The sequence below is a fragment of the Asterias amurensis genome, chromosome 17 (assembly GCF_032118995.1).
Source record: "Asterias amurensis chromosome 17, ASM3211899v1".
NCBI lineage: Eukaryota > Metazoa > Echinodermata > Asteroidea > Forcipulatida > Asteriidae > Asterias > Asterias amurensis.
In genome coordinates, this window is record NC_092664.1 from 3,922,389 (window position 1) to 3,943,000 (window position 20,612).

Here is a 20,612-nt window from a genome sequence, read left to right on the forward strand (position 1 = left end):
TTTCAGTTTTCAATTAAAAAATTATTTATTTTATGTTGCACAAATTATTTTAATTAGCTGCTGTAACTCTAATTCCAATCAAAACTGCTGAAACTTTTTTTTTAAAGCTTATTTTATTGATGTTTCTTTCTAAGTCATAATTTAGCTGAAACACTTTTTTTATTTTATTAATCAACATGACAGGGCAGCCTCAAAAAAAAATATAAAGAAAGATTAAAAATAAATGTATAAGAAACTAAAAAGCACCAACAAACATGACAAATAATAGCACATTTTTTAATAAGAGAGACATTGGAAAGGCATGAACAATTTTTGTTAAAAAGTATGTGTGTAAGAACTGCGTAATATTGTTAACCTTTTCATGCACCATTTATTTCAGTGATAAATTTATCATAAATTTACACATTAATTGGTTACTTGGTTCTTTTGCAAAAGGCGACCCCTGAAACAGGTGACAATAGCACCCTCAAGCGTCCTGTTTCCCATTCTTAAAACTGTGTGGCCGTGCAATCTTTATTAGACATTTTACAACTGTTTTCCTGAAAGCATTTAAACCAATCAATAGCGCACGGTCAGCGGATGAAAGAGTTAATATGCAAAACACTTGCACAGTCTAATACAGAGAAATAAAAAATTAACTGCAAAATGGGTACAGTGATCTCTTCTATATCTTAAAGACACTGAACACTATTGGTTATTGTCAAAGACCAGTCTTCTCACTTGCTGTATCTCAACATATGCATAAAATAACAAACCTGTGAAAATTTGAGTTCAATCGGTCATGGAAGTTGCGAGATAATATTTAAAGAAAAAACACCCTTGTCACACGGGGAGTTGTGTGCTTTCAGATGCTTGATTTTGAGACCTCAAATTCTAAATCTGAGGTCTCGAAATCAAATTCGTAGAAAATTACTTCTTTCTCGAAAACTACTCCACTTTGGAGGGAGCCGTTTCTCACAATGTTTTTTACTACAAACCTCTCCCCATTACTCGTTACCAAGTAAGGTTTTATGCTGATAATTATTTTGAGTAATTGCCAATGGTGTCCACTGCCTTAAAACTTTCAGCATGTTGAGAGTATAATTTTACCATATTTATACCAACTGTCCATGTACGTTGCCATAAAATGAGTTACAGGTATAACAATTGAACTACAAATTTGGAAACACACAATGTAACATGTGCAATAGTATCTCCCCACTTGAAGGCAATTTCGTTTGGGTGGGATAAGTACAGGCACTTATTAAACAACAAAATGTACATTCACTTGAAAAATTGCATGAAGAATGGAATTTCCTCATCTCGTTGTCACCATAGACATGAACAAGGCACAAGTTTTCACAGAAGAAAGACAGATTAATTAATATAGTTGAACTTTCACACTGTTCGATAGTATTCTTTTACATATATACATGAAATGTTCAAGTGCAAACTTTGCATCATCTTGAAACCAAGACATAATTTTTTGTACAGAGACGTATTTGGCACAGTGTTATGTTGGCCCAGACTGGAAGGAATTTGCAGAATTATAAGTTTTGTCTTTTAATCAACAACAATTAATTCCACACTTGGTTAGAACAAACAATTTCTTCTTGAGGGAAAGCTTATAGACAAACCATTTAAAGTGTCTTCAGACGAACTATTTACAGCAAGGAAAGACTTTTGATAGGCCAAGTAGTAGTACAGCGCGACGTTCACGAAAGTACATGTACTACCATTGACTATAGGTTAAGTGACTTGGACCCAACTCACTGTTACATTAGTTTCAATAGCCATTTTGATAGCAGTTATTTAAAAATCATAACGTACATGTAAGATAGCAGTATTCTCACAGTCGAACTGGCTGTAATTAGTGAACATTAGTGAGTTCAGTTACAGTAGAGCTAGCCACCTACATAGTTAAGTTAAGGTCAGTACTGCACACGACAATGGGTTCATTTTATACTATAAGTGGTGATGGCGTACATTACAAATTCTGGCTTTTCGGCCAATCAAAATTTAGGTAGAAAATGTACAACTATTCCAAGGCACATTGTTTTAGATTTCTACATCTTTAGTATGTTTGCCATTTATAATCCATTACCACTAGCATAATCAGGCACTTCCAGAACAAAATTTTGAATAAAAGTTATTTAAAAAAATAAAAAGTACACTTAAAATGTTCACACACAAAATTACTACATGTTAAAATTTAAGGTCCAGTTTAAATTTCTTGCACATAATATCAATCCTGCCCCTACATTCTCTGAAGTTGATGATTTTGGGTTAGAAAACTTGTCAAATTTAGCAGTACAGCTTGAATTTCAAGTAATGTAACTAGGCAAAATGGTGCGGATTTCAAATCTTTTAAATATCTATTGCTATCTTTATCTTGTTTTTTTCTTTCTTTTTGCTGTGAGACGAAGTGAAATTTTCAGGTACATAGGGATTGAATAAGGCACTTTCTAAGGCACATAAGACCCTGTCTCCAAAATCTCTTTTACCTCAGCCAAGATCTGTGGCGAAATAGAGTTATCTCGTTCAAAGTTCACCGAGATTATGATGCTGTTATCCTTAACGAGCTGCGCCACAGCCTTCCCGGCTCTCTCCCCAAGCCCATTTCCCTCGATGTTCAGCTCCTCTAGTTTCTCGTGATAGGACAACGCCTCCATCAGCATGACGCAGCTGGTGTCGCTGAGGTGCGCATACTCCGCGCTGAATGTGACCAGCGATTTGTTACGCCTGATATGGTCGATGATGGACGCCCACGCGGCCGTTGAAAGCTCGTTCTCGCTGATGTTGAGATTACGCAATGGGGTGTCAAGGGTCAAGAGTCTAGCCAGCTCGGCTGCAGACTCCTCACCCATGCCGCTGTTGCCGAGGTCCAGATGAGTCAGCTTGAGGGCGCTGTCCGCACTTGTTGACTCATTGTGCCTCTCAATAAGGGATCGGATGACTGTTGCTAAACCCATATCAGTCAGGGAGTTTTCGCGTAACCTGTAAAGTAAACGTATTAGATTTTAGAAATGATACATGACGGACAATTATGGTCGGAAAAATCAACTGGCACTTTATGAACCAGAGTCAAATGTGAACTTTCCATGTGAACTTTCCTGTGGTCTCCCCCTCGAACCTTCAGGTCGGAGTCCCAGTTGTGGCACTTGTGTTCTTGTATGTTCAGGTCTCAGTCTTAGTCTTGCACTATTAGGTGGTCTCAACTACAACACTGATTTCCACCTGACCAAATACTTTGTCTTTACTTTGTCCTTTTGAGGCTTATCGTAGTCGAGCGATTACATGTATGAAAAAATCAAGCTTGGATATTTCTGATCAGCAGGGTTCGAGTCCCAGTTGTGGCAGTAGTGTTCTTGTATGAGCAAGATATTTGACCATAATTGCATTGTACTTCGGATGGGACATAAAAGCATAGGTGCTGTTCTCAGGTCTGCACTTCATATGTACAATAAAAAACGCACAGAAAAAGAGCCATGCTTGAACAGCAATCATGGCATATATACCGATCAAAAACACATAGAATACTTACAGTAGGTATTCCAAGTTGCGATACTTGTGTTTTTTCAGTGCTTTGGCCAGCTTCCCAGCTTTCCTCTCATCCATGTTCTTAGCATTGAGATTTAAAATCTGTCATGGAATAAAGAGAATCACAACAATGAATACAAAAAAGGGAACACATTCTGTCATAAAGTCATACATATTTTAAGTCGTTAAAACCACCGGTTTTAACTACTCAAAACGAGGTGTTCACATGCAAACCTCTCTTAGTTATTCTTTTACCATACAAAGTTTACAATCCTACTTGCATATATTTTGTACCAGGCAAGTTTGCATGGCCAGAGCACTGCTGTTATATTACTTTTTGGTATTAAAATGTACAAGTGCAATATGTATGCACAGAATTGTTGTCTATAACCAAAACCTTTATTTTGTGCTTTTAATTTGTTTCTGTTGTACATGGTGAAAGGGTGCTGTTGCAACTGTATACAAATGCTGCTGATAACAATAAATGACTTTGATTGGGTTGATTGGATTGTCAGTGTATGGAGTTGTTGGACAAACCCAAACCCCAATGCACTTGTATAATAACTAACGATGTATGTTTTACATATAAAATACAATTAGAAACGCCTGAAATGTCTCAAAAAGACAATGTGTGCTTCCAAAAATGCATGAATAGAAGGATACAACAAAATGCTTATTTTTGTTCAGGCTTGCATTGATAATTTGTACATAGCATTATTGTGTTTCAGTAAATCAATAAATACTTACCCTGTAATTCTTGTCAAGACCAGTAGCAATGGATCCAGATTCCGAGGCAGATGAGCGAGAGCTCTGACTACCCTCGTGGTTCACTTCCTCCTTTGTTCCTTCATCAGTCTTATCCTCATCCTTGATCTCATCTTGTTTGGCTTCAACCTTCTCATTTTGCTCTCTGTCCTCCTTCTCTTGAACCTCCTCCTTAGAGTCCTCTTCCTTCCCCGTTGCATCCTCGTCTTCCGTTGTATGTTGTTCCTCACCAGCTTCCTTTTCATCACTGTCGGCATCATTGTCCTCCTCTTCCTTGTCGCTATGCACATCTTCATCTATCTTGTTTGAGTCGACGTCTCCCTTATCGCTGTCTCCAGCTTCTTTCTCTTCATCTTCACTAGTGACTTTGTCCGCATCCTGACCTTCCCCTTTCTGCTCCTCATCTGAAGTTGCCTCCTCGATCAAAAAATGAGGAGGAGCCAACCTACCAACATCACTTTCCGCCATTTCCTCATCATCCTTGGTCTGAGCATCCCCATCATCTACGTTTTCCGAAGCTGCGTCATTCTGTAGAGAGGCTGTATCATCTTTTTCTTCATCGCTATCCAATCTCTCAGACTGAGACTGCGAAGCCTCATCCTGGTCAGGTTCTTCAGATTTTTGATCTTCTTTCTCAGTGTCACTGTCTGGCTTTTCCGAGTCATCCTTGGTCTGAGCATCACCATCGTTCCTGTTTTCCGACAACGAATCTTTTCCAAGAGAGACTGTATCACCTTTATCCTTATCGTTATCGTTTTCTTCATCGGTTACTAATTTCTCAGATCGCGATTGAGAATCCTCATCCCGATCTTCTTTCTCTTCCTCCTGCATCGTAGCACCAGTCTCTGGCTGGTCGTCTGCACTGATGGCATCCTCTGTCTTATCTTTATCATCTTCAGAATGGTCAACTTCTGCGAGCGTACTCCCATCCTCTTTACTAGAGTCATCTCGGGTTATTGCATCATCTTCTTCTTTGCTCTCAGCTTTAATATCTTCCTTTTCAGAATCGGATTTCTCTTTCGTTGATCTTTTCTCGTTCTCCGAATCGGAGCCAGACTTTGTTTCAACATGGACTTGTGTATCTTCTTTCTTTGCTTCTCCCTTTTTCTTTATGTGTTTTTTCTTCTTTTTTCTTTCACTGTCTGAATCAGAAGATGAAGAAGAAGAAGAGTCAGAGGAGGAGTCAGAATCCGGAGAACCGAACATGGACTTTATTTTATCACCAAAAGTTTTCTTCTCTTTGTCAGATTCCTCTTTGGTGTCATCATCTGCCTCTTGGTCTGTCTTAGAGTCCTCGGGATTCGCCGTTATTAAGGATGATGGCTGTTCTTCTTTTACTTCTTGGTCCTTCTTTTCATCTGCCTGAATGTCCCCCTCTTCCCTGTCCTCAGCTGGGATGGTTTCCTCTGCAGCGGACTGGATTTTGTCAGTATCATTATCTTCTTCTTTTACAATATCCTTTTCCCCATCCGTAGGTGGTATTTCCTCCTCTTTAATTTCATCGACCTCCTGCTCCACCTTCTTAGTCTTCGTGTCCTCGTCACCATCCTTCTCTGAGATAGCTTCCTCTGCTGAGGCATGGTCGTCTTTGTCAGTATCTTCCACTTCTTCTCTAACAAAATCGTGCTCCTCCTTATCCTTGGAAGGTATTTGCTCTTCTTTAACATCATCCTCAACCTTCTTCGTCTTCCTGTTCGCTGCATCATCATCCGAGTCAGAATCTGAGCTAGAAGTCACGATGGTGGCCGGCGCCTTCTGATCTGCCTCATCCTCCGAGGAACTAGAAGAGCTCGACGACAACACTTTGTTGTGATCTTCTCCATCACTATCTGAATCACTGTCAAAGGCTGAGCTCTGACGCCCAGCTTCGGTACCTTGTTCTTCCTCCCTCACTTGGGGTTCTTCCTTCTCCTCAGGTACCTCCTCCTCCTTCAGTACCTCTTGTGGTGCACCTCCATCTTCTTTACTGTCCTCATCTGCTTCTACTTCAGAATGAATCGTCCCATCTTCAGAAGCCTCCGTCTTAGCATCTTCCTCATCTCCTTCTTCCTTGACCTCTTCTTTGATTTCCTCTTCTTTGATTTCCTCATCTTTCTCTTCCTCTTTCTGTTTCCCGTGATTTGACTCCACCTCAAAGTCTGAGTCTGCGTCGTAGTCTACATCATCTGGTTGCTTCTGCTCAGTATCTGACTCCGGACCGGAAAAGAAATGATCTGAGTTCTTATCTTTAGCCTTTGAAGCATCTTCTACAAAAGTACACAGAAGAAAATTGCAAATGTTATAAGCTAGAAGAACATTAATCTTGATGGCTATGACAATAGACTGGCAAGGTTGGAGCATGTTTGAACATCTTTGACCACGTGCGCAAGCATCTGGTTCTTGAAATACTTCAATTTAACAAAGTTTATGGCTATAAAAGTTACATCATACTGTTGAGCTTCGTTTTGAGGTATGTGGCCTATTTCTTTATAGCACCATGTAATGGTTTACCAGGTGCTTTGGCACAGTATGCAGTCGATCAACCAAGGAACACCGGGGTGAACCCCTTCTCTTTATCATGTTTATGATAAGTGCACTGGGTTCTTTCTATGCATTACACAACACAGCGCTTTACGTCCAATCCAAAGAACGCAGCAATAATGGTGAAGTGTCTCGCTTAAGGACACAAGGTCGACAAGTGGGACTTGAACCTGGACTCTGCTGATCAGAAACACCAGAGCTTAAGTTCGGTGTTCTTTTCTGCTCGGCCATGACATGCCACATACATGTACATGTACTGTCTAACGGCAACTGACCTTTCTCAGAGTCTGCTTGGGCTCCATCTTCCTCTTCAAAGTCTTCATCGTCATAGCCACCCTCTGCATCCTTGGCTTCTTCATCAGCTGGGATTAAGGGAGAGGGGGATAAGGGATTATCATGCATTCATGCAACTACAAAGGGATTCAACTCTCTCTCTACTCAAGTACGAGTTATTTTCAATCTAGTAGCTTACTGTTTATAAAGCTTGATCAAATGTCTAGAAAATTACTTCTGTCCAAAAGTGAAGCACTGCAGCGTTCCAGTGTTCCCCAACACTTGATTTCTTAACACAAAATAAGTGTGTTAAGTACACGTGTAAAACGTCTACAAGTCTTCAATATAAATCTTTATTATGCACATGTGCTTTTGAAGAATTTTTTATTCAAAACGCATTGACGGGGCCAGATTTTTCAACTTTTGGAGGGCAAGGCTATTTCCATTTCACAAAGGGCGGACAATTCTAAAGTACATACATTGTAAACAGGAACTTTTTAGGGGGCATGTTGGCCAAGACCAGGGCAACCAAACCAGTGCCTCTGTGGCCTCTGTTTAATTCCAGACCCAATTTCACCTGAACTATCTCACTCATTTCACCTGTTAATGTTTCTACTATTCTCATCACTTTAACACACCATGCATCTACTGGGATTTGAGATCAAGGGGCAAGGATACAACAAAACTTCAAGGGGCATGCAATGGCCAAGTTCGTGCAAAAACTATACTTCGACTACAATGTACATGGTATGATAGCCCAACTATATCTAGTCAACAATAGTTGGTTACGCTAGTGGAATATCGTAACCAGCCTACAGGGCATTGTTTCATTGCTATCTACAGATAGCACAGTGCGGAGTGGACCAGTTAATATCAGTTATGATAACAATATGTAAAGCTGCCAGTTGCTTTGACATGACATGCCCATCGTATGCCACTAGTTAAACATTGGTCCTTGCGCAAACTTGACCAATGGTGACAGAATTGCAAGGGTCGTGGGTTCGAATCCCACCCATGTAACATGCCTGTGATATTTTTTTTATTTTATTTTTTTTCTTAATAGGACTCGGGAAAGTACTGAGTATACAGTGCTAACACACATCGGTGTATGGGTAAAAAAAAAAAAAAAAAAAAAATTATTCTTTATCCCCGATGCAAATTTAACATCTCTTACAATGGTGACAACTCAGACTTAAAAAAAACTGGATATTAGACCTACCAAATTGAGTGTACAAAATGAATTGTGTAAGTTTGTGTACATTTTGTTAATGATGAGTTCTATCAAAGACAACAAAATTAAAAGCAAAACTGCTACTGAAACTTAAAGTGCTGTAGTGTTTTGTAACAGTGTGTCAACCAAAACAACATGTATCTGTGGTTTGACACAAGACTATCTAAAGTGGTTCCTACATTGCATGCAATTCTAACATTAATGTTACTTGAAGATTCCAGACACAGACACAGAAAATGTAGAAGAAGAAATGTCAGAAATATGTTTCTACACGTTTTTAAGGTGATATTACTTTATTGCGGAGTTGCGAAAATCTAATGTACAAACAATGGAAGAACAAAGAGAATTGTTCTCCATATTACTGGGTGAATAAACGAGTGTGTATAGAGAACACTGCACATGTTACTAATACTATTGAGTCTGAGAGAATGCACAACTAGTTTAGCATAAGTACTAGTCTTGGTCAAAGACTTCAGTGACCAATGGCACTAATGATGTCACTTTTGCTCACAATAAACTGCAAGTCTGGTACAGATTTGAACGGTTGTACCTACATGTATGTAAGCGCACAAGTTTGTTTCTTTCACGCGTTAATACAAGGGCTGTTATGAATTACTACAAATGTACACACACAATCCACTATCAGTCACTGATGTCTTGGGCCTAGACTACATAAGTGTAAGTCGTTGGCCATTACACACCAATTCCAGACAATAAGAACCACAAGTCAAATAGAGATAACATGGCGTTACTGCAAATCTCACTAGAAAATGATACATGATGCATGGCCTATGAAAGTTGAATGAAATTGAAGTTTACATCATATGTTAAGTGTAGCAAAACTGTAATGTTAGATTAGAGTCAGGGTGCAAAGCATCTTTGTACAAGTATGGATAGAAAAGCTTTCAGATACGAAAGAAAGTACATTGTAAGTATTGAAGTAAGACAGAATTGTTAGAGCATGTAATTTTGGTTAATAACTACATGTATGTGTGCCACATCGCATACATCTGTGCAACTAGGTTAATAAATGAATATGAATACACAATCCGAGAAACGTTAATGACAGCATTAAAGCGCTTCTCAGATTCAAATTTGGGGCATAACAACTTATAATCTTTTTACATAAACACATTACTTCGAAAGCTGCTGTGTAGGCATCAAACTGTCTAACCCATACGTGTAAGTTTATATTGCCATTAATTTTAAGAGTGATTTACCAAACGTACATGCATGTATACATGTACCTTCCCTTTAAGAGGTATAATGAAAGCTGGATGACAAGTCTTCACTCACACTTGTGTCACTTCCAGATACAGAAGCCTTCCTCTCCACTCTATCACCATCTCCCTGCTTAATTTCATTTGGTTTTTCAGAAGAACTACTATCTACACTGTCACTTTTTCTCTCTTTCTCCGTACTTTCTTTCTTAAAGTTAGTCTCACTTGCTGGTTGCACAACTTTGCTACTACTTGATTTTGAAATTTTATTTTGTCTACCTTTGCTTTTTCTACTCTGAGAAACATTGGTTTTAAAACCTTTCTTTTTTGTCATTCCATTGCTATGGGAGCTAGAGCTATCACTTGAGCTATCACTGCTTTTCAATAACTTCTTATTTCTCTGTTTTTTATGTTGTGTAAGATCATTTTTGCCAGAAACACCCAGTTGGATTTCCGTTGTACCCATAGAGTCCTCGAGTGCATCTGGGCTGCCAGAAGTACCCGTAGAGTCCCTGGGTGCATCTGGGCTGTCCGAAGTACCCGTAGAGTCCCTGGGTGCATCTGGGCTACAACTTGACCCTCTAGAGCTTTGTAAAGTACAAGTACCTTCGCTGGAATCGCTAGACACCCTAGCTCTGTTAGAGTTACGCATACTACTTCTCAAGGTTCTGGGTACATCTGAGCGTGTATCACTTAAATTCCTAGTTAAATCAGGGTTAGAGTGGGTACTCTTTGTACATGTACATGTAGCTACATGTACATCTGATTGACTCTTAGAATGATCAGAGCTACATTTAGAATCCTTTTTTGCATCCCTTTTATTCCCAGCTTTTCTCTCACCTTCGGCCTGTTCGTTCTGGTCCCTTGTCTCTGGGGGCGGGGGGTCACTTTGGGTGCCCTGACTCTCCAGGATTGGTTCGGGTTCTGGCTCAGGTTTGGGCTCTTCAGTCTGGGTGTCCTTGTAGCGCTGGCGTTCTCTGCGTGCCAGCTCTGCTTCAACCATGCATCTGTGTCAACATATAAAATGGCATAAGAACATCGAAACAAAACTACTAACTATGCTCCGTTATTGAAAGATCTCTTTGTACAATTTCCACTTTTTTTTACAACTTCTAGATGTAAATTGCGTGCCCATTGATGTATCTGGTGTTTCTGATCAGCAGAGTGTGGGTTTGAATCCCCAGCCGTGACACTTGTGTCCTTAAGTAAAACACTTGACCATTGCTTTGTCCTTCAGATGGGACGTTAAGCCGTTGGTCCAGTGTGTTGTGTAACGCACGTAAAATAACCCAGTGCACTTATCGAAAAGAGAAGGGGTTCGCCCCGGTGTTCCTGGCTGCATTGGCAGCATATTGCACCACAGCACCTTGTAAACCATTACATGGTGCTATGTAAAAGGAGTAGATCTCACAATTCAAACTTAGTCCCATACCTTGCCTAAAATACTGTATGTTTCAGCGCTTTGAGACGCCCTTCGGGTGTATAAAATGCTATATAAATATCGACTATTGTTATTATTATTACTATTTTCACACAATTTTCAGTCAATATTCTGTTACATATTTTTCTATTGTTAATTGAGAGATCTCATTGTACAACTTTTTTTTTACAATTTCTAGTAAATTCCATGTATCGATGTGAAACTGACGCTAGCATAAAATTAAACTAGTGCTTTCATTTAGAGCGAAACCAAATCACACTCTCGTACCTGTAACATGGGGAACCTCCGTCGACACGTCCAAATTTGAAGTGCCCCTTGCGTCCTCCTAGCAGTACCCCAGGGCCATATTTGTACTCGCAGCATGCGCTGAGACGCAGAACCTGGATCTGGTTCAAGAAGAATGTCAGACTGAACGGGTAGCCACGGTGGCGTCGAGATGTGAAGACAAGATCAGCTGTGATGAAAAAACAACAAATTTTTAGACCACTTGGGCAATAATTCTACAGTACTGTTCTTGATTTTGATCTTACAAAAGTGCTGCGCTGTGACAAAATTGTTAAAAAGACTGTCGTTTAACAGATTGAGTTTAAAAGAGAGTGCGTACCGCTTATTGCGTCACTAGCATTCACAGGAAGTATGAACCAGACCTTACTTAAAACGTTTGCGACTAGAGATTCTTCCCAAGACCCCTCCTCCCCATCCCTGATTAATCTTATCTCCAGAGTCTACTTACTTCCAGGTTCAACGAGTCCATGGAACACTACAAGGTTCCCTCCTCCACAGTGCTGTTGATTGATGACGATCTCATCTCGCTTGTCCTGTCTCTCATACTGCAGCTTCAGGTTACTGCCACGGTATTTGATTGTGACGTCGCAGAGAGTCTGTTGCTGGGCGGCGTGCGGGTAAGCAGGTTCCTTACGATGCAAAGAGAGGGAACCCTGGGGGTGTAGGAGGGGAGAGAAGGAACTCACAGTAAAACCAAATGCATTTCAGAATCTAGTACTTAACAAATCAGAGACAGCCTATGGGTAATTGTAAAGCCTCATTTAAAAGAGCCCTACCCGCTCACGGTGAAACTTAGTTTTCTCCCTCGACTCCAGTGCTTGTCTTTAGTTCCCTTTTTCGTGTTGCCGTTAGCTGGTCCTAATTTTGTCACTATTTCTTGTGCGTTATCTGTATAAAAAGCTAAGTACTGTTTCCATTCTCTCTGCTCCATTTTTTGTTTTGTTTTGTTGTCTTTCCTCATTGTTTTTGTATTATGTCAAGGGTCGTTCCCCACAAGCCTCTGCTTATTTGAACAGCCTCCTACTCACTTCTTATATTGTTACATTTTACCAGTATTATTATCTTTGGTCATGTTTACTCTTTGCTAGTGGTGTACTGCTATAAATGTTGTCCTAATAATTCTATCTTTTCTTGTTGTGGGTACAGAAAAAATGTTTCATTGAGTTGAATTGATACATGTATGAAAAAAAACAACAACAACAAAACAACAACAACATGTCTGATATATCACCTTGTTAGACTTTGGTCTGATTCTGCGTCCATCCTTTGTTATGACACTCCGTGATGATGAGACCCTTGGTGTCTTCCTGGACCCCGGTGGTGCCCGGGTAGGAGGTCGAGGCTCTGGGGGGAGAGTCAGGTCCACTTTGTAGGGGGAGTTGCTTCGTCTTTCCTCGGGCGACATGTTGAGGGTGATGTTGTTCATGATGTAGGGGTCCAGCTGCAAACAGAATGGAAAATACCAGGTTCCTTTAACAGTCTCATTTTGATTTGTGGTCAAACCAGCCACTTGTCTCCTTATTCGTTGTTTACCCCTTGCTTTTTGCTGTGTGCTTTCTGCCTCTCTCTGTCTCTCTATTCATGTATTTCCACTTCACTGTTTATGTTACACTTAGTTACACCTGTTCATGTTTGTTGTATTGTCATTAAGCCTTTGAGAAAGACTCTGCTAGGGTCAAAGTGTCATGCCATTAACAACTGTTTGCAATTATACAATTAGGTCCTTTTGGTTTGTGATCTTTTTTTTCATTTGTATGAACAGCGAAGTAGCATGAAAATAAAGTTTTCTTCGGATTGCTCCTAATTTTTCTTTACATAATTATCAGAATAGCCCGGTATTCCTCGATCAAAACTCAATCTCCTACTAGCTGTCTTGACCTATACCAGCTACATGTTATACCATGTCTCACCAAGCTACTATTTATAGCTGTCTATAGATTACCAAAACATCTTGTCTCATTAAAACCTCGTTTCTCAGAGCATGATGAGCTATGGCCTCATCTGATCCAGGGTTGTACAGAATATAGGGTTTCTGTTTTGTTCTTACCTCCCGTAGATTCTGAGAGTCGATTTCTTCATCTGAGTCTGAGGCTGTTTCCGCCCAGGCTTGGTCTCTGTGTACGGGAAACCCTTCATGGTCGACGTACACTGAGCTCTGAAATCAATAGAAGACAAAAAAGATAATTAATAAGCAGGTGTTTTCTTTATTTCCAGAAAAAAAAAAACCCATTAGTATCATTAATGCAAGCATCTGAAAATATCTTTGTCATTAATGCAAGCATCTGAAAATATCTTTGAAGAACATGGCTTTGAATTTTTATTGTTAATGTTCAACCACAATAATTTAAAATGAGCCTACATTGTAGTACATGTACATGCTAACTGCACCTCAGAGCATAATAAACCTCAACATTTTCTATGGTACCATTGTGGGTCTCATGTCCCGTGGCGTTTCGGCTGCCTCACTCTGCACTTTAGAAAATTGTCCTCTTTTTTGTTCAACAAGCAGTTGCATGCCTGTTTAGTGCTGTCATTTAAAAAACAGGTAGTCCTTTTGGTAATTTCTAACTCTGCAATTTAATGACTTGGTAAAGAGCACTTGAGAGCTGTTGATATTAAAAAACATTGCAGTAACATAGTTGCACATTTGTGCTACAAGGGTGTTTTTTCTTTCAGTATTTTCTTGCAACTTTGATGAGCCAAAATTTGCACAGTTTTATTATTTCATGCACGGATTAAGATACACTATGTGAGATTACTGTTGACAATTACCAAAAGGCATTGTACATGTGTTCACTCGCTTCGTTCACAATATAATAAGCAAATTTTAACATAACAGAGAAAAGTTATTACCTTCTTTTTAGATGCTCCTGCACGTTTTGATGGGGCAGTGGCTGGTCTATGGCCAGATACTACTGAGCGTGGACGTTCCTGCTTAGCAGATTTGGGTCTTGCCCCAGGTGCTCTTGGAGACAGGTATGGTGTGATATCCTCATCCCCTTTACGCCCTCTTGTGCTCTGCAAGAAGGGAAACACAAATTATTTGTACCTTTCAATGTGTAGGATACCGTTTTGCAAGTGAGGGTCCACACATGTTTATTATTTTGTGCCAGAAACAAGTGGGAATCTTTCTTAAACATGTTTCTGGCAGGCCTTGAACTTCGCTCTTGAAGGGACACAGCAATTTTCCCCTTAGAGGGGGGGCATCTTCTATTAGGAAAATGGAAAATTGTTTTGGAACTTTGCAAAGGGCACCGCAGCTAAAGCACAGGGCACACTTATCGCAGACTTATCAGGGAAGAGTAGTGGTTAACCCGTGTGTTTCTGGTTGACAGACATGTTCATCTAGCAAGCACTCTTTTTTACAGGTTTCCACAAGCTTGCAAGCTACAGTGATTAAGTTCACTAAAGAGGCAACCTTGGTTCCATTACAAATGACATTTATTAATAATAAAACTGGAGATTTTGAAAACACAAGATACATGTGTATGATACTAACCCTGACTCGCTGAACCAGTTCAACCTTTGAGATCTCCTCCAGTTTCCTCTTAATCTGTGACTGACGATGTCTCTCCATGTCTAGGGCTTTGTGAACGATAGCCTGGGCCATCAGGTCCCGGACGTGCTTCTGATGCTCCTTGCGCGCCATGTTCAGACGGAACGAATTCTCTGTGATGATCTCGCCATTGCGTGTGACGAGTCCGGAGCGTCGGAGGTGACGGCGCATACGGGAGTTGTTGAAGTAGCCGACCAGGTGTTTATCCTGGAGGCTGCTGTAGGTGGCCAATGGCCTGGAAAGATAGTGAGATAAAAGGAATTAGTGAAAACGTGTTTATGAATAATTTAATTCTCTCTTGTCTCGTTTCCGTTTGAAGTGATCACAGTCTGATCAGAACATCTTCAAGCCAAGAGTAGTGCCTGGAATGTTATCTTTGAGAGGGCAAGGCCACTTTCATTTTGCAGAGGGCACTTCCATGGTAGACTCTGGAAGTGTATAAGACACTTTTGAAGGGGCACCAGGGCCATGACCACGCATGCCAGGGGCAATGGAGGCCATGGCCTCGTGGCCCCCATATGACTCCAGGCCAGAAGAGTAGTGACTTCTTTTGTAGGCCTAGTGCTGATTTTTTTAGAAGCAGATTGGAACTAAAAAGGTTAGTAAATAAGCACATAAGCAAATTTTGAAACTGTTGTGTTAGTAAACATAGTAAACTGCCATGACTGCAGGACTTGTTTGGTTTTGTTGGTTGTGGAATAACTGGCCAAATAATAAGGAAATAGTGGTAGCATTTTAAAAAATAACTAATACACAGATCCATTAAGCTCTGCCCCATTGCGTATTGACCAATCACAACGCAACGAAGGTCCGACAAATAAAGTCCTAAATGTGTGCACGTATGCCTGGCGCGCACGGCAGTGTTGTGCAGAAGGGGCTTGCATGTTCTTGCTCACACGTGCGTCGTGGGCGGAGCCTAATGGATCGGTCTATTGCAACTGAGTGTGACAAGAGTGATCCACTGCCAAAGTGTACCCAGGATTAGTCTTAGCATCAGTTACATAGAGCCTGCCATTCCAGCGTTTCTCTCTTTTCCTGCATTGTAGCTCAGTAGATGACTTAAGCTCCACTTTCAGTCTCTGTCGTTCCACTGGATCGACACGCCCATTCTGATTGGACTCAGCCCTTCGGTAATGATAGACACACTTGGTGCACGGCGTGGGTGGAGTAATTCCAAACGGATTGCGCGATAACTCAGGGAAAAGGGAGGAGTACATGTAGACGGCCATTTTTGGACGAAGGACAACATACAGTATCTATTTTCCACCTGGCTATTTTGTCCAGTTGATGCAATTAAACCAAATGATTGTCCTTTTGCAATGATTGTCTCCTATAGCATCAATTTACACAGTAACAAAAGTCAGGGAGCAGACGGTGGAACAATGTACAATAATTGCACAAACGGCTTTCTCCAGAAGACAATCAGAGCATACTGATCGAAACGTCAAGTTGAAACCAATGGTTCTTTTCAGAACCACCCTAACTCATGAGAGTTAGTCATTACATGGTGTTACCGCAAACCTTTCTATATCGCACAAATGTACACAATGTACACTACACCTGAATAACAGAGGCCTGCTGACGAAAACAGTCATCAATACTTCAAAGACAACAGTCTGAGATGATCACTGATTTCCTGCCTACATGTACATGTATCATGTATCTTGAATAATGGTGTCTGGTGACCATACATTTTGTAGTGAAGAAAGCATTCATCATGATCAAGATTCAATGCACGATCAGCTAATGATGAGAAATCTAGAGACACTGTATCTTGAAACAGAACATTTGGAAGATGCTGTGCGTGCTGTGTCTACATTGTGTTTTACATTACACAGTGTAAACCAAAGACTTGTTTTCATAGACATCAGTCTTTCCATCACATATCAAACCCTTATTAACACAAGCAAAACATCCCAACGCCAACATCTAGAGTTTCACGATCCCCACTCAAACACCAGATTGAAGATGAGCAAAGTCCAGTGCCGTTTTCATCCAATCCAAACTGACAGCTATTTTCCAGACCATTGGAAGAGTCAACAGAGTGATGTGCAGCCTTCGAGATAAGCTTACAAACTGATGCAAACACATCCCTGTTTCTTGTGATCATTTCATGCTGTATACATGTCTCTCTACATGTAGTTACATTGTGTAAAATGCTTTACAAACCAAACTTGTTGGTTTCCTGAAGTTATAAATGTTAATGATGCATCCCTATTAGAAACCATGTTTGTGCTAGGGCTTCGGCTTAAAGGGGCATCCAACAGGCAGATGAAGGCCATCAAGCCGTAGATAAAGCCAGAGGCCTACTTGTAAACCTGGGCCCAATTTCATAGAGCTGCTTATTTAGAGAATATTGCTTTAACAATTTTCTGCGAAGTAGAAATGAGCAGGATATCAGTCACAGATTGTGAGTATAATTACCAATCTATGACCCGACCTTTAACATTTGAAGGCTTTTCATTGAAACTTGTACCATGTACACTGTGTACACACTGTGTTACATCAAGTATGTTTTAATGTACATGTACATGGCCTTCATTGCGATTGGCTGCTGCATAACACCTGTTCCTAATGGACGTATGATTGGATAATGGACTGTTGTACTTGAGTACAGCCTCTACAATTATAGGCCTAAATCCGACGGCCAAAGTTTGATTAACTGTTGTGCCTGATAATTTAAGTGGAATCAAATTCAATACATCATACTACATAATGAGCTCAGTATTTTTGTTTAGGGGGCGGGGTGATGCAGTACTACAAATGTATATTTCTGTTATATTTTGCTTTAAACACACTGGTGTAACACCTTTCAGACAATGATAGGCAATGAATTTAACTTAAAAAATGTCACAATTGGTTAATATTTGTTCATCTCCGTGCTATAAAATATACACCAGGTGCAGCTTGCTTTGAATTCTATGGGAAGATTGCTTTGAATTCTATGGGAAGATAAGCAGTGTGCTTTAAAAATGATTTGTGTTTATATACTGTTAAAAAATACAAGGATTGCATACAATAGCTCAACCTGACGAACACTGTAAATCAATTGTATTTTGTTGTGTGTATTTGTAGGCCTACATGTACATAACACCTGTTCAGTAGTCAGGTAGTTGGAGATTGATTGATGTCCCAAACTATATAACAAGGTCGCTGGGACTGGCCAAATTTTTAACAGGAATGTTGTGAGGACAGCAAAACAGAGAACACCAAGCAGAAATGAGATTCAGGACTTCAGAATGAATTCATTTATAAGCAAAACCTCTTCTTAAAAGAGTTCTTTGTGACGAGGGCTGACTGTATTCATAGACAGTGCCTACTCTCTTTGCAAATCATACTCATTTAATCATCACCAGAACTGTTTGCACTCGGTTAGATATCAGGAGAAATTGGCCAGTAGTAGTTCATCCAATTACACTATAGCCTTGAGAAGTACCTCATGAATGTAACAGCCTGGGCCAAACAACAATTACCAACATGGAGGTCTGGAACACTAGGAACAATTGCAGGGTAAGAATTACATAGTCAGGAGTGTTGTGTATTTTCATTCAAGTTTTTTTGTGAGATTAGCAAAACTAGTGTATTTATGAGTACTTTTCAGGCCAGGAATTTCATATTCAAAAGGGCAAGGCTATTTTCATTTTGCAAAGGGTTACTTCAATTGAAAAATTATAAAGTCAATTAAGAGGGGCACTAAGGCCAAGGCCAGGGGCAACGGAGGTAATGGCCTCCGTGGCCTGCATTTAATTCAAGATCTGCTTTTCGTTTTGTAGATAAACAGGCCTTTTTTCCTGAAACTCACTAGTAGTGTTTGCCTATAAAGAGATGCATGGTCTAATTGGGTAGTAGTAGTTAGAGGCATATTGAATAAGGGAATCAATGTGTGGTGAAGAGGTTTTCAGCTAGCGGTTTAAACCCGCCGAGGCCTGGTTCTTGATAATTTTACCGAGACGAAGTCGAGTTAAATTATCAAGAACCAGGCCTTGGCGGGTTTAAACCACTGCATGTAGTTGAAAACCGATTCAACACACTTTTTGGTCAAAAAACATCAACACTTTTTGGTCAAAAAGTAAAGTAATTTATGCAAAAATTATAATTGTTCAATGATTTCTTTCAACACAACACCCCTCCAGCTATGAAATGGTGTTAGGCCCTCGGGTAAACAACTCCTTATATTAATTATAGGAGATTGCTGTGTGCGTCGTGCGTATCGCGTGATGTAGAGAAACTGTAATAGCGAAACTGTCTTTATAGGTATTTATGAATGTTCATTTAATTTATGTACTTAACAGCTTTGCTACCTTGTTGTGTGGTTCTGTGTTGGGGTGATTTTAATTCTTTTTTTAAGCTACCAGACAAACAACTATTTCTTTGAATTACTTGATTAATTTGAAATAAGTTTGGAAGGGGGCAGAGAGAAAAGGTTAAATGTAACGCAATGTTGTGGTTTCTTACTAAGATTGATCAATACTTAAATGACAAAGCCTTTCTCAAGATTTTACATTGTTACTTGTGGGGGGGGGGGTGGGGTGTATACAACTGTTAAAACTTGATCAACGTCACAACTTTCAGACCACGGTCCGATCTTTGACAGCCTTACAAGAAGCCTACCCATTACTAGTTTACTTGAATATCACAAGTCGTCTAGCATGTCTAGAGTACTGTGTCCATGGTGCCCCAGTGAAGTGTTGTCTACAACTAGCTAAAGAGAGGAAGGAAATTTAGACAAACTACCAACCAACTGGACTAATAACTCGCCCTGTCAGCATATGGCCTTAGTTTTATGGTCGGTCTTGAATTATAAGGATAACTTTCCGTATGGCGCCACCACTTTTTCACTCATTTTTACAAAAAAGGATATCTCAATGAGGTAAATTAGATACTATATTATTTCATATCAAATGAAAAAGTGGTGGCGCCATACGGAAACTTTTCCAATTATAATTCATTCCTCCAATGGAGGCTCCATTATTTAAATGGATTGTGTACTAGTCATATCATGGTTTATACCTCCACCATGTTGTACTGTTAATTATCAAATGGATCACCACGTAAACGTACTGTATCTATGTACAGTGTACTGCAAATTATGTACAGTTTTGCTCCTCAGTTTCAATCAGTTCAGATAAATCCAGATAAAACTTACCCAGATTCAACGTGTGACATCTTTCAGCTGTTTTCCCAGAAACCTCGTCTTTTAGAGGATCCAAACTCTAACAATTCAGTACAACTACAATATAATAAGATGCTTTAATTCCATTCTTTTCAGTATCACATAATCTGTTCTTTGGTCGATCGTGTTTACTGCAGTTCGCCTTTTCGGTATGCGGTGCATACAAAAACAGGTGTTTGATTATGCCGTCGTCAAGGCGGTCACGTGACCAGACATATAAACATCACGAATTTAGCATTGGGTTTTCTGTCGTTTTTCGCATTTAAAAAGACAATTATTACAATTAGACTCAAATATCAGACTGTATGCTTGTTGAAAAGGAACCGTGTTCGTGAAAATTAGAGTAAATTTAACCACAAAGGAAAGAAATGACCAATTAATTATCTTAGGAAAATTCTAGTCTGGTAACCCAGCGAGAAAGCAAAAGGAAAAGAATCCGATGTGTAGGTTACGCTTAGAAATGGACATACGTCTGGGAGCAGCGCTTTGAATAATTCAAGCGGCATTATTAAACTAGCTACACAGTCATACTATTAAAATTGCTTCGCAAATCGCTATTTTTCAGATTAGTTTTTTCATATTTTTTAAATATGATATATCTTGGTAACATTTGGGCGATTATTTGCAAG

General features: G+C 39.8%; 2 protein-coding genes across 6 annotated transcripts in view; one reads left to right on the forward strand and one right to left on the reverse strand.

Annotated features, from left to right (window-relative positions):
• LOC139949976 (solute carrier family 22 member 18-like) overlaps positions 1-20,612 on the forward strand; it is a 57,338-nt gene that overhangs the window by 25,697 nt on the left and 11,029 nt on the right. Inside the window, exons 1-4 of one of the 4 annotated variants that reach the window (XM_071948583.1) lie at positions 11,849-11,871; positions 14,119-14,230; positions 15,130-15,408; positions 18,167-18,320. The gene's annotated coding sequence lies outside the window, so the exon portion shown is untranslated. Of the gene's footprint in view, positions 1-11,848; positions 11,872-14,117; positions 14,231-15,129; positions 15,409-16,042; positions 18,321-20,612 lie in introns of those variants that run through there. The other 3 variants (XM_071948587.1, XM_071948585.1, XM_071948586.1) reach the window with 3 other exon arrangements.
• LOC139949971 (uncharacterized) lies at positions 1,950-20,352 on the reverse strand. 2 transcript variants are annotated; one of them, XM_071948574.1, is made up of 12 exons: positions 19,957-20,352; positions 14,754-15,045; positions 14,108-14,272; positions 13,302-13,409; positions 12,486-12,695; positions 11,703-11,907; positions 11,237-11,423; positions 10,369-10,535; positions 7,080-7,166; positions 4,267-6,530; positions 3,524-3,621; positions 1,950-2,976 (listed from the first exon to the last, which is right to left on the reverse strand). In XM_071948574.1, the coding sequence occupies exons 1-12, from the start codon at positions 19,974-19,976 to the stop codon at positions 2,445-2,447; spliced, it is 4,335 nt and encodes a 1,444-aa protein (XP_071804675.1). In that variant the 5' UTR covers positions 19,977-20,352; the 3' UTR covers positions 1,950-2,444. The 2 variants fall into 2 exon arrangements, with proteins under 2 accessions (XP_071804675.1, XP_071804676.1); XM_071948575.1 differs by lacking the exon at positions 19,957-20,352 and adding an exon at positions 19,422-19,550.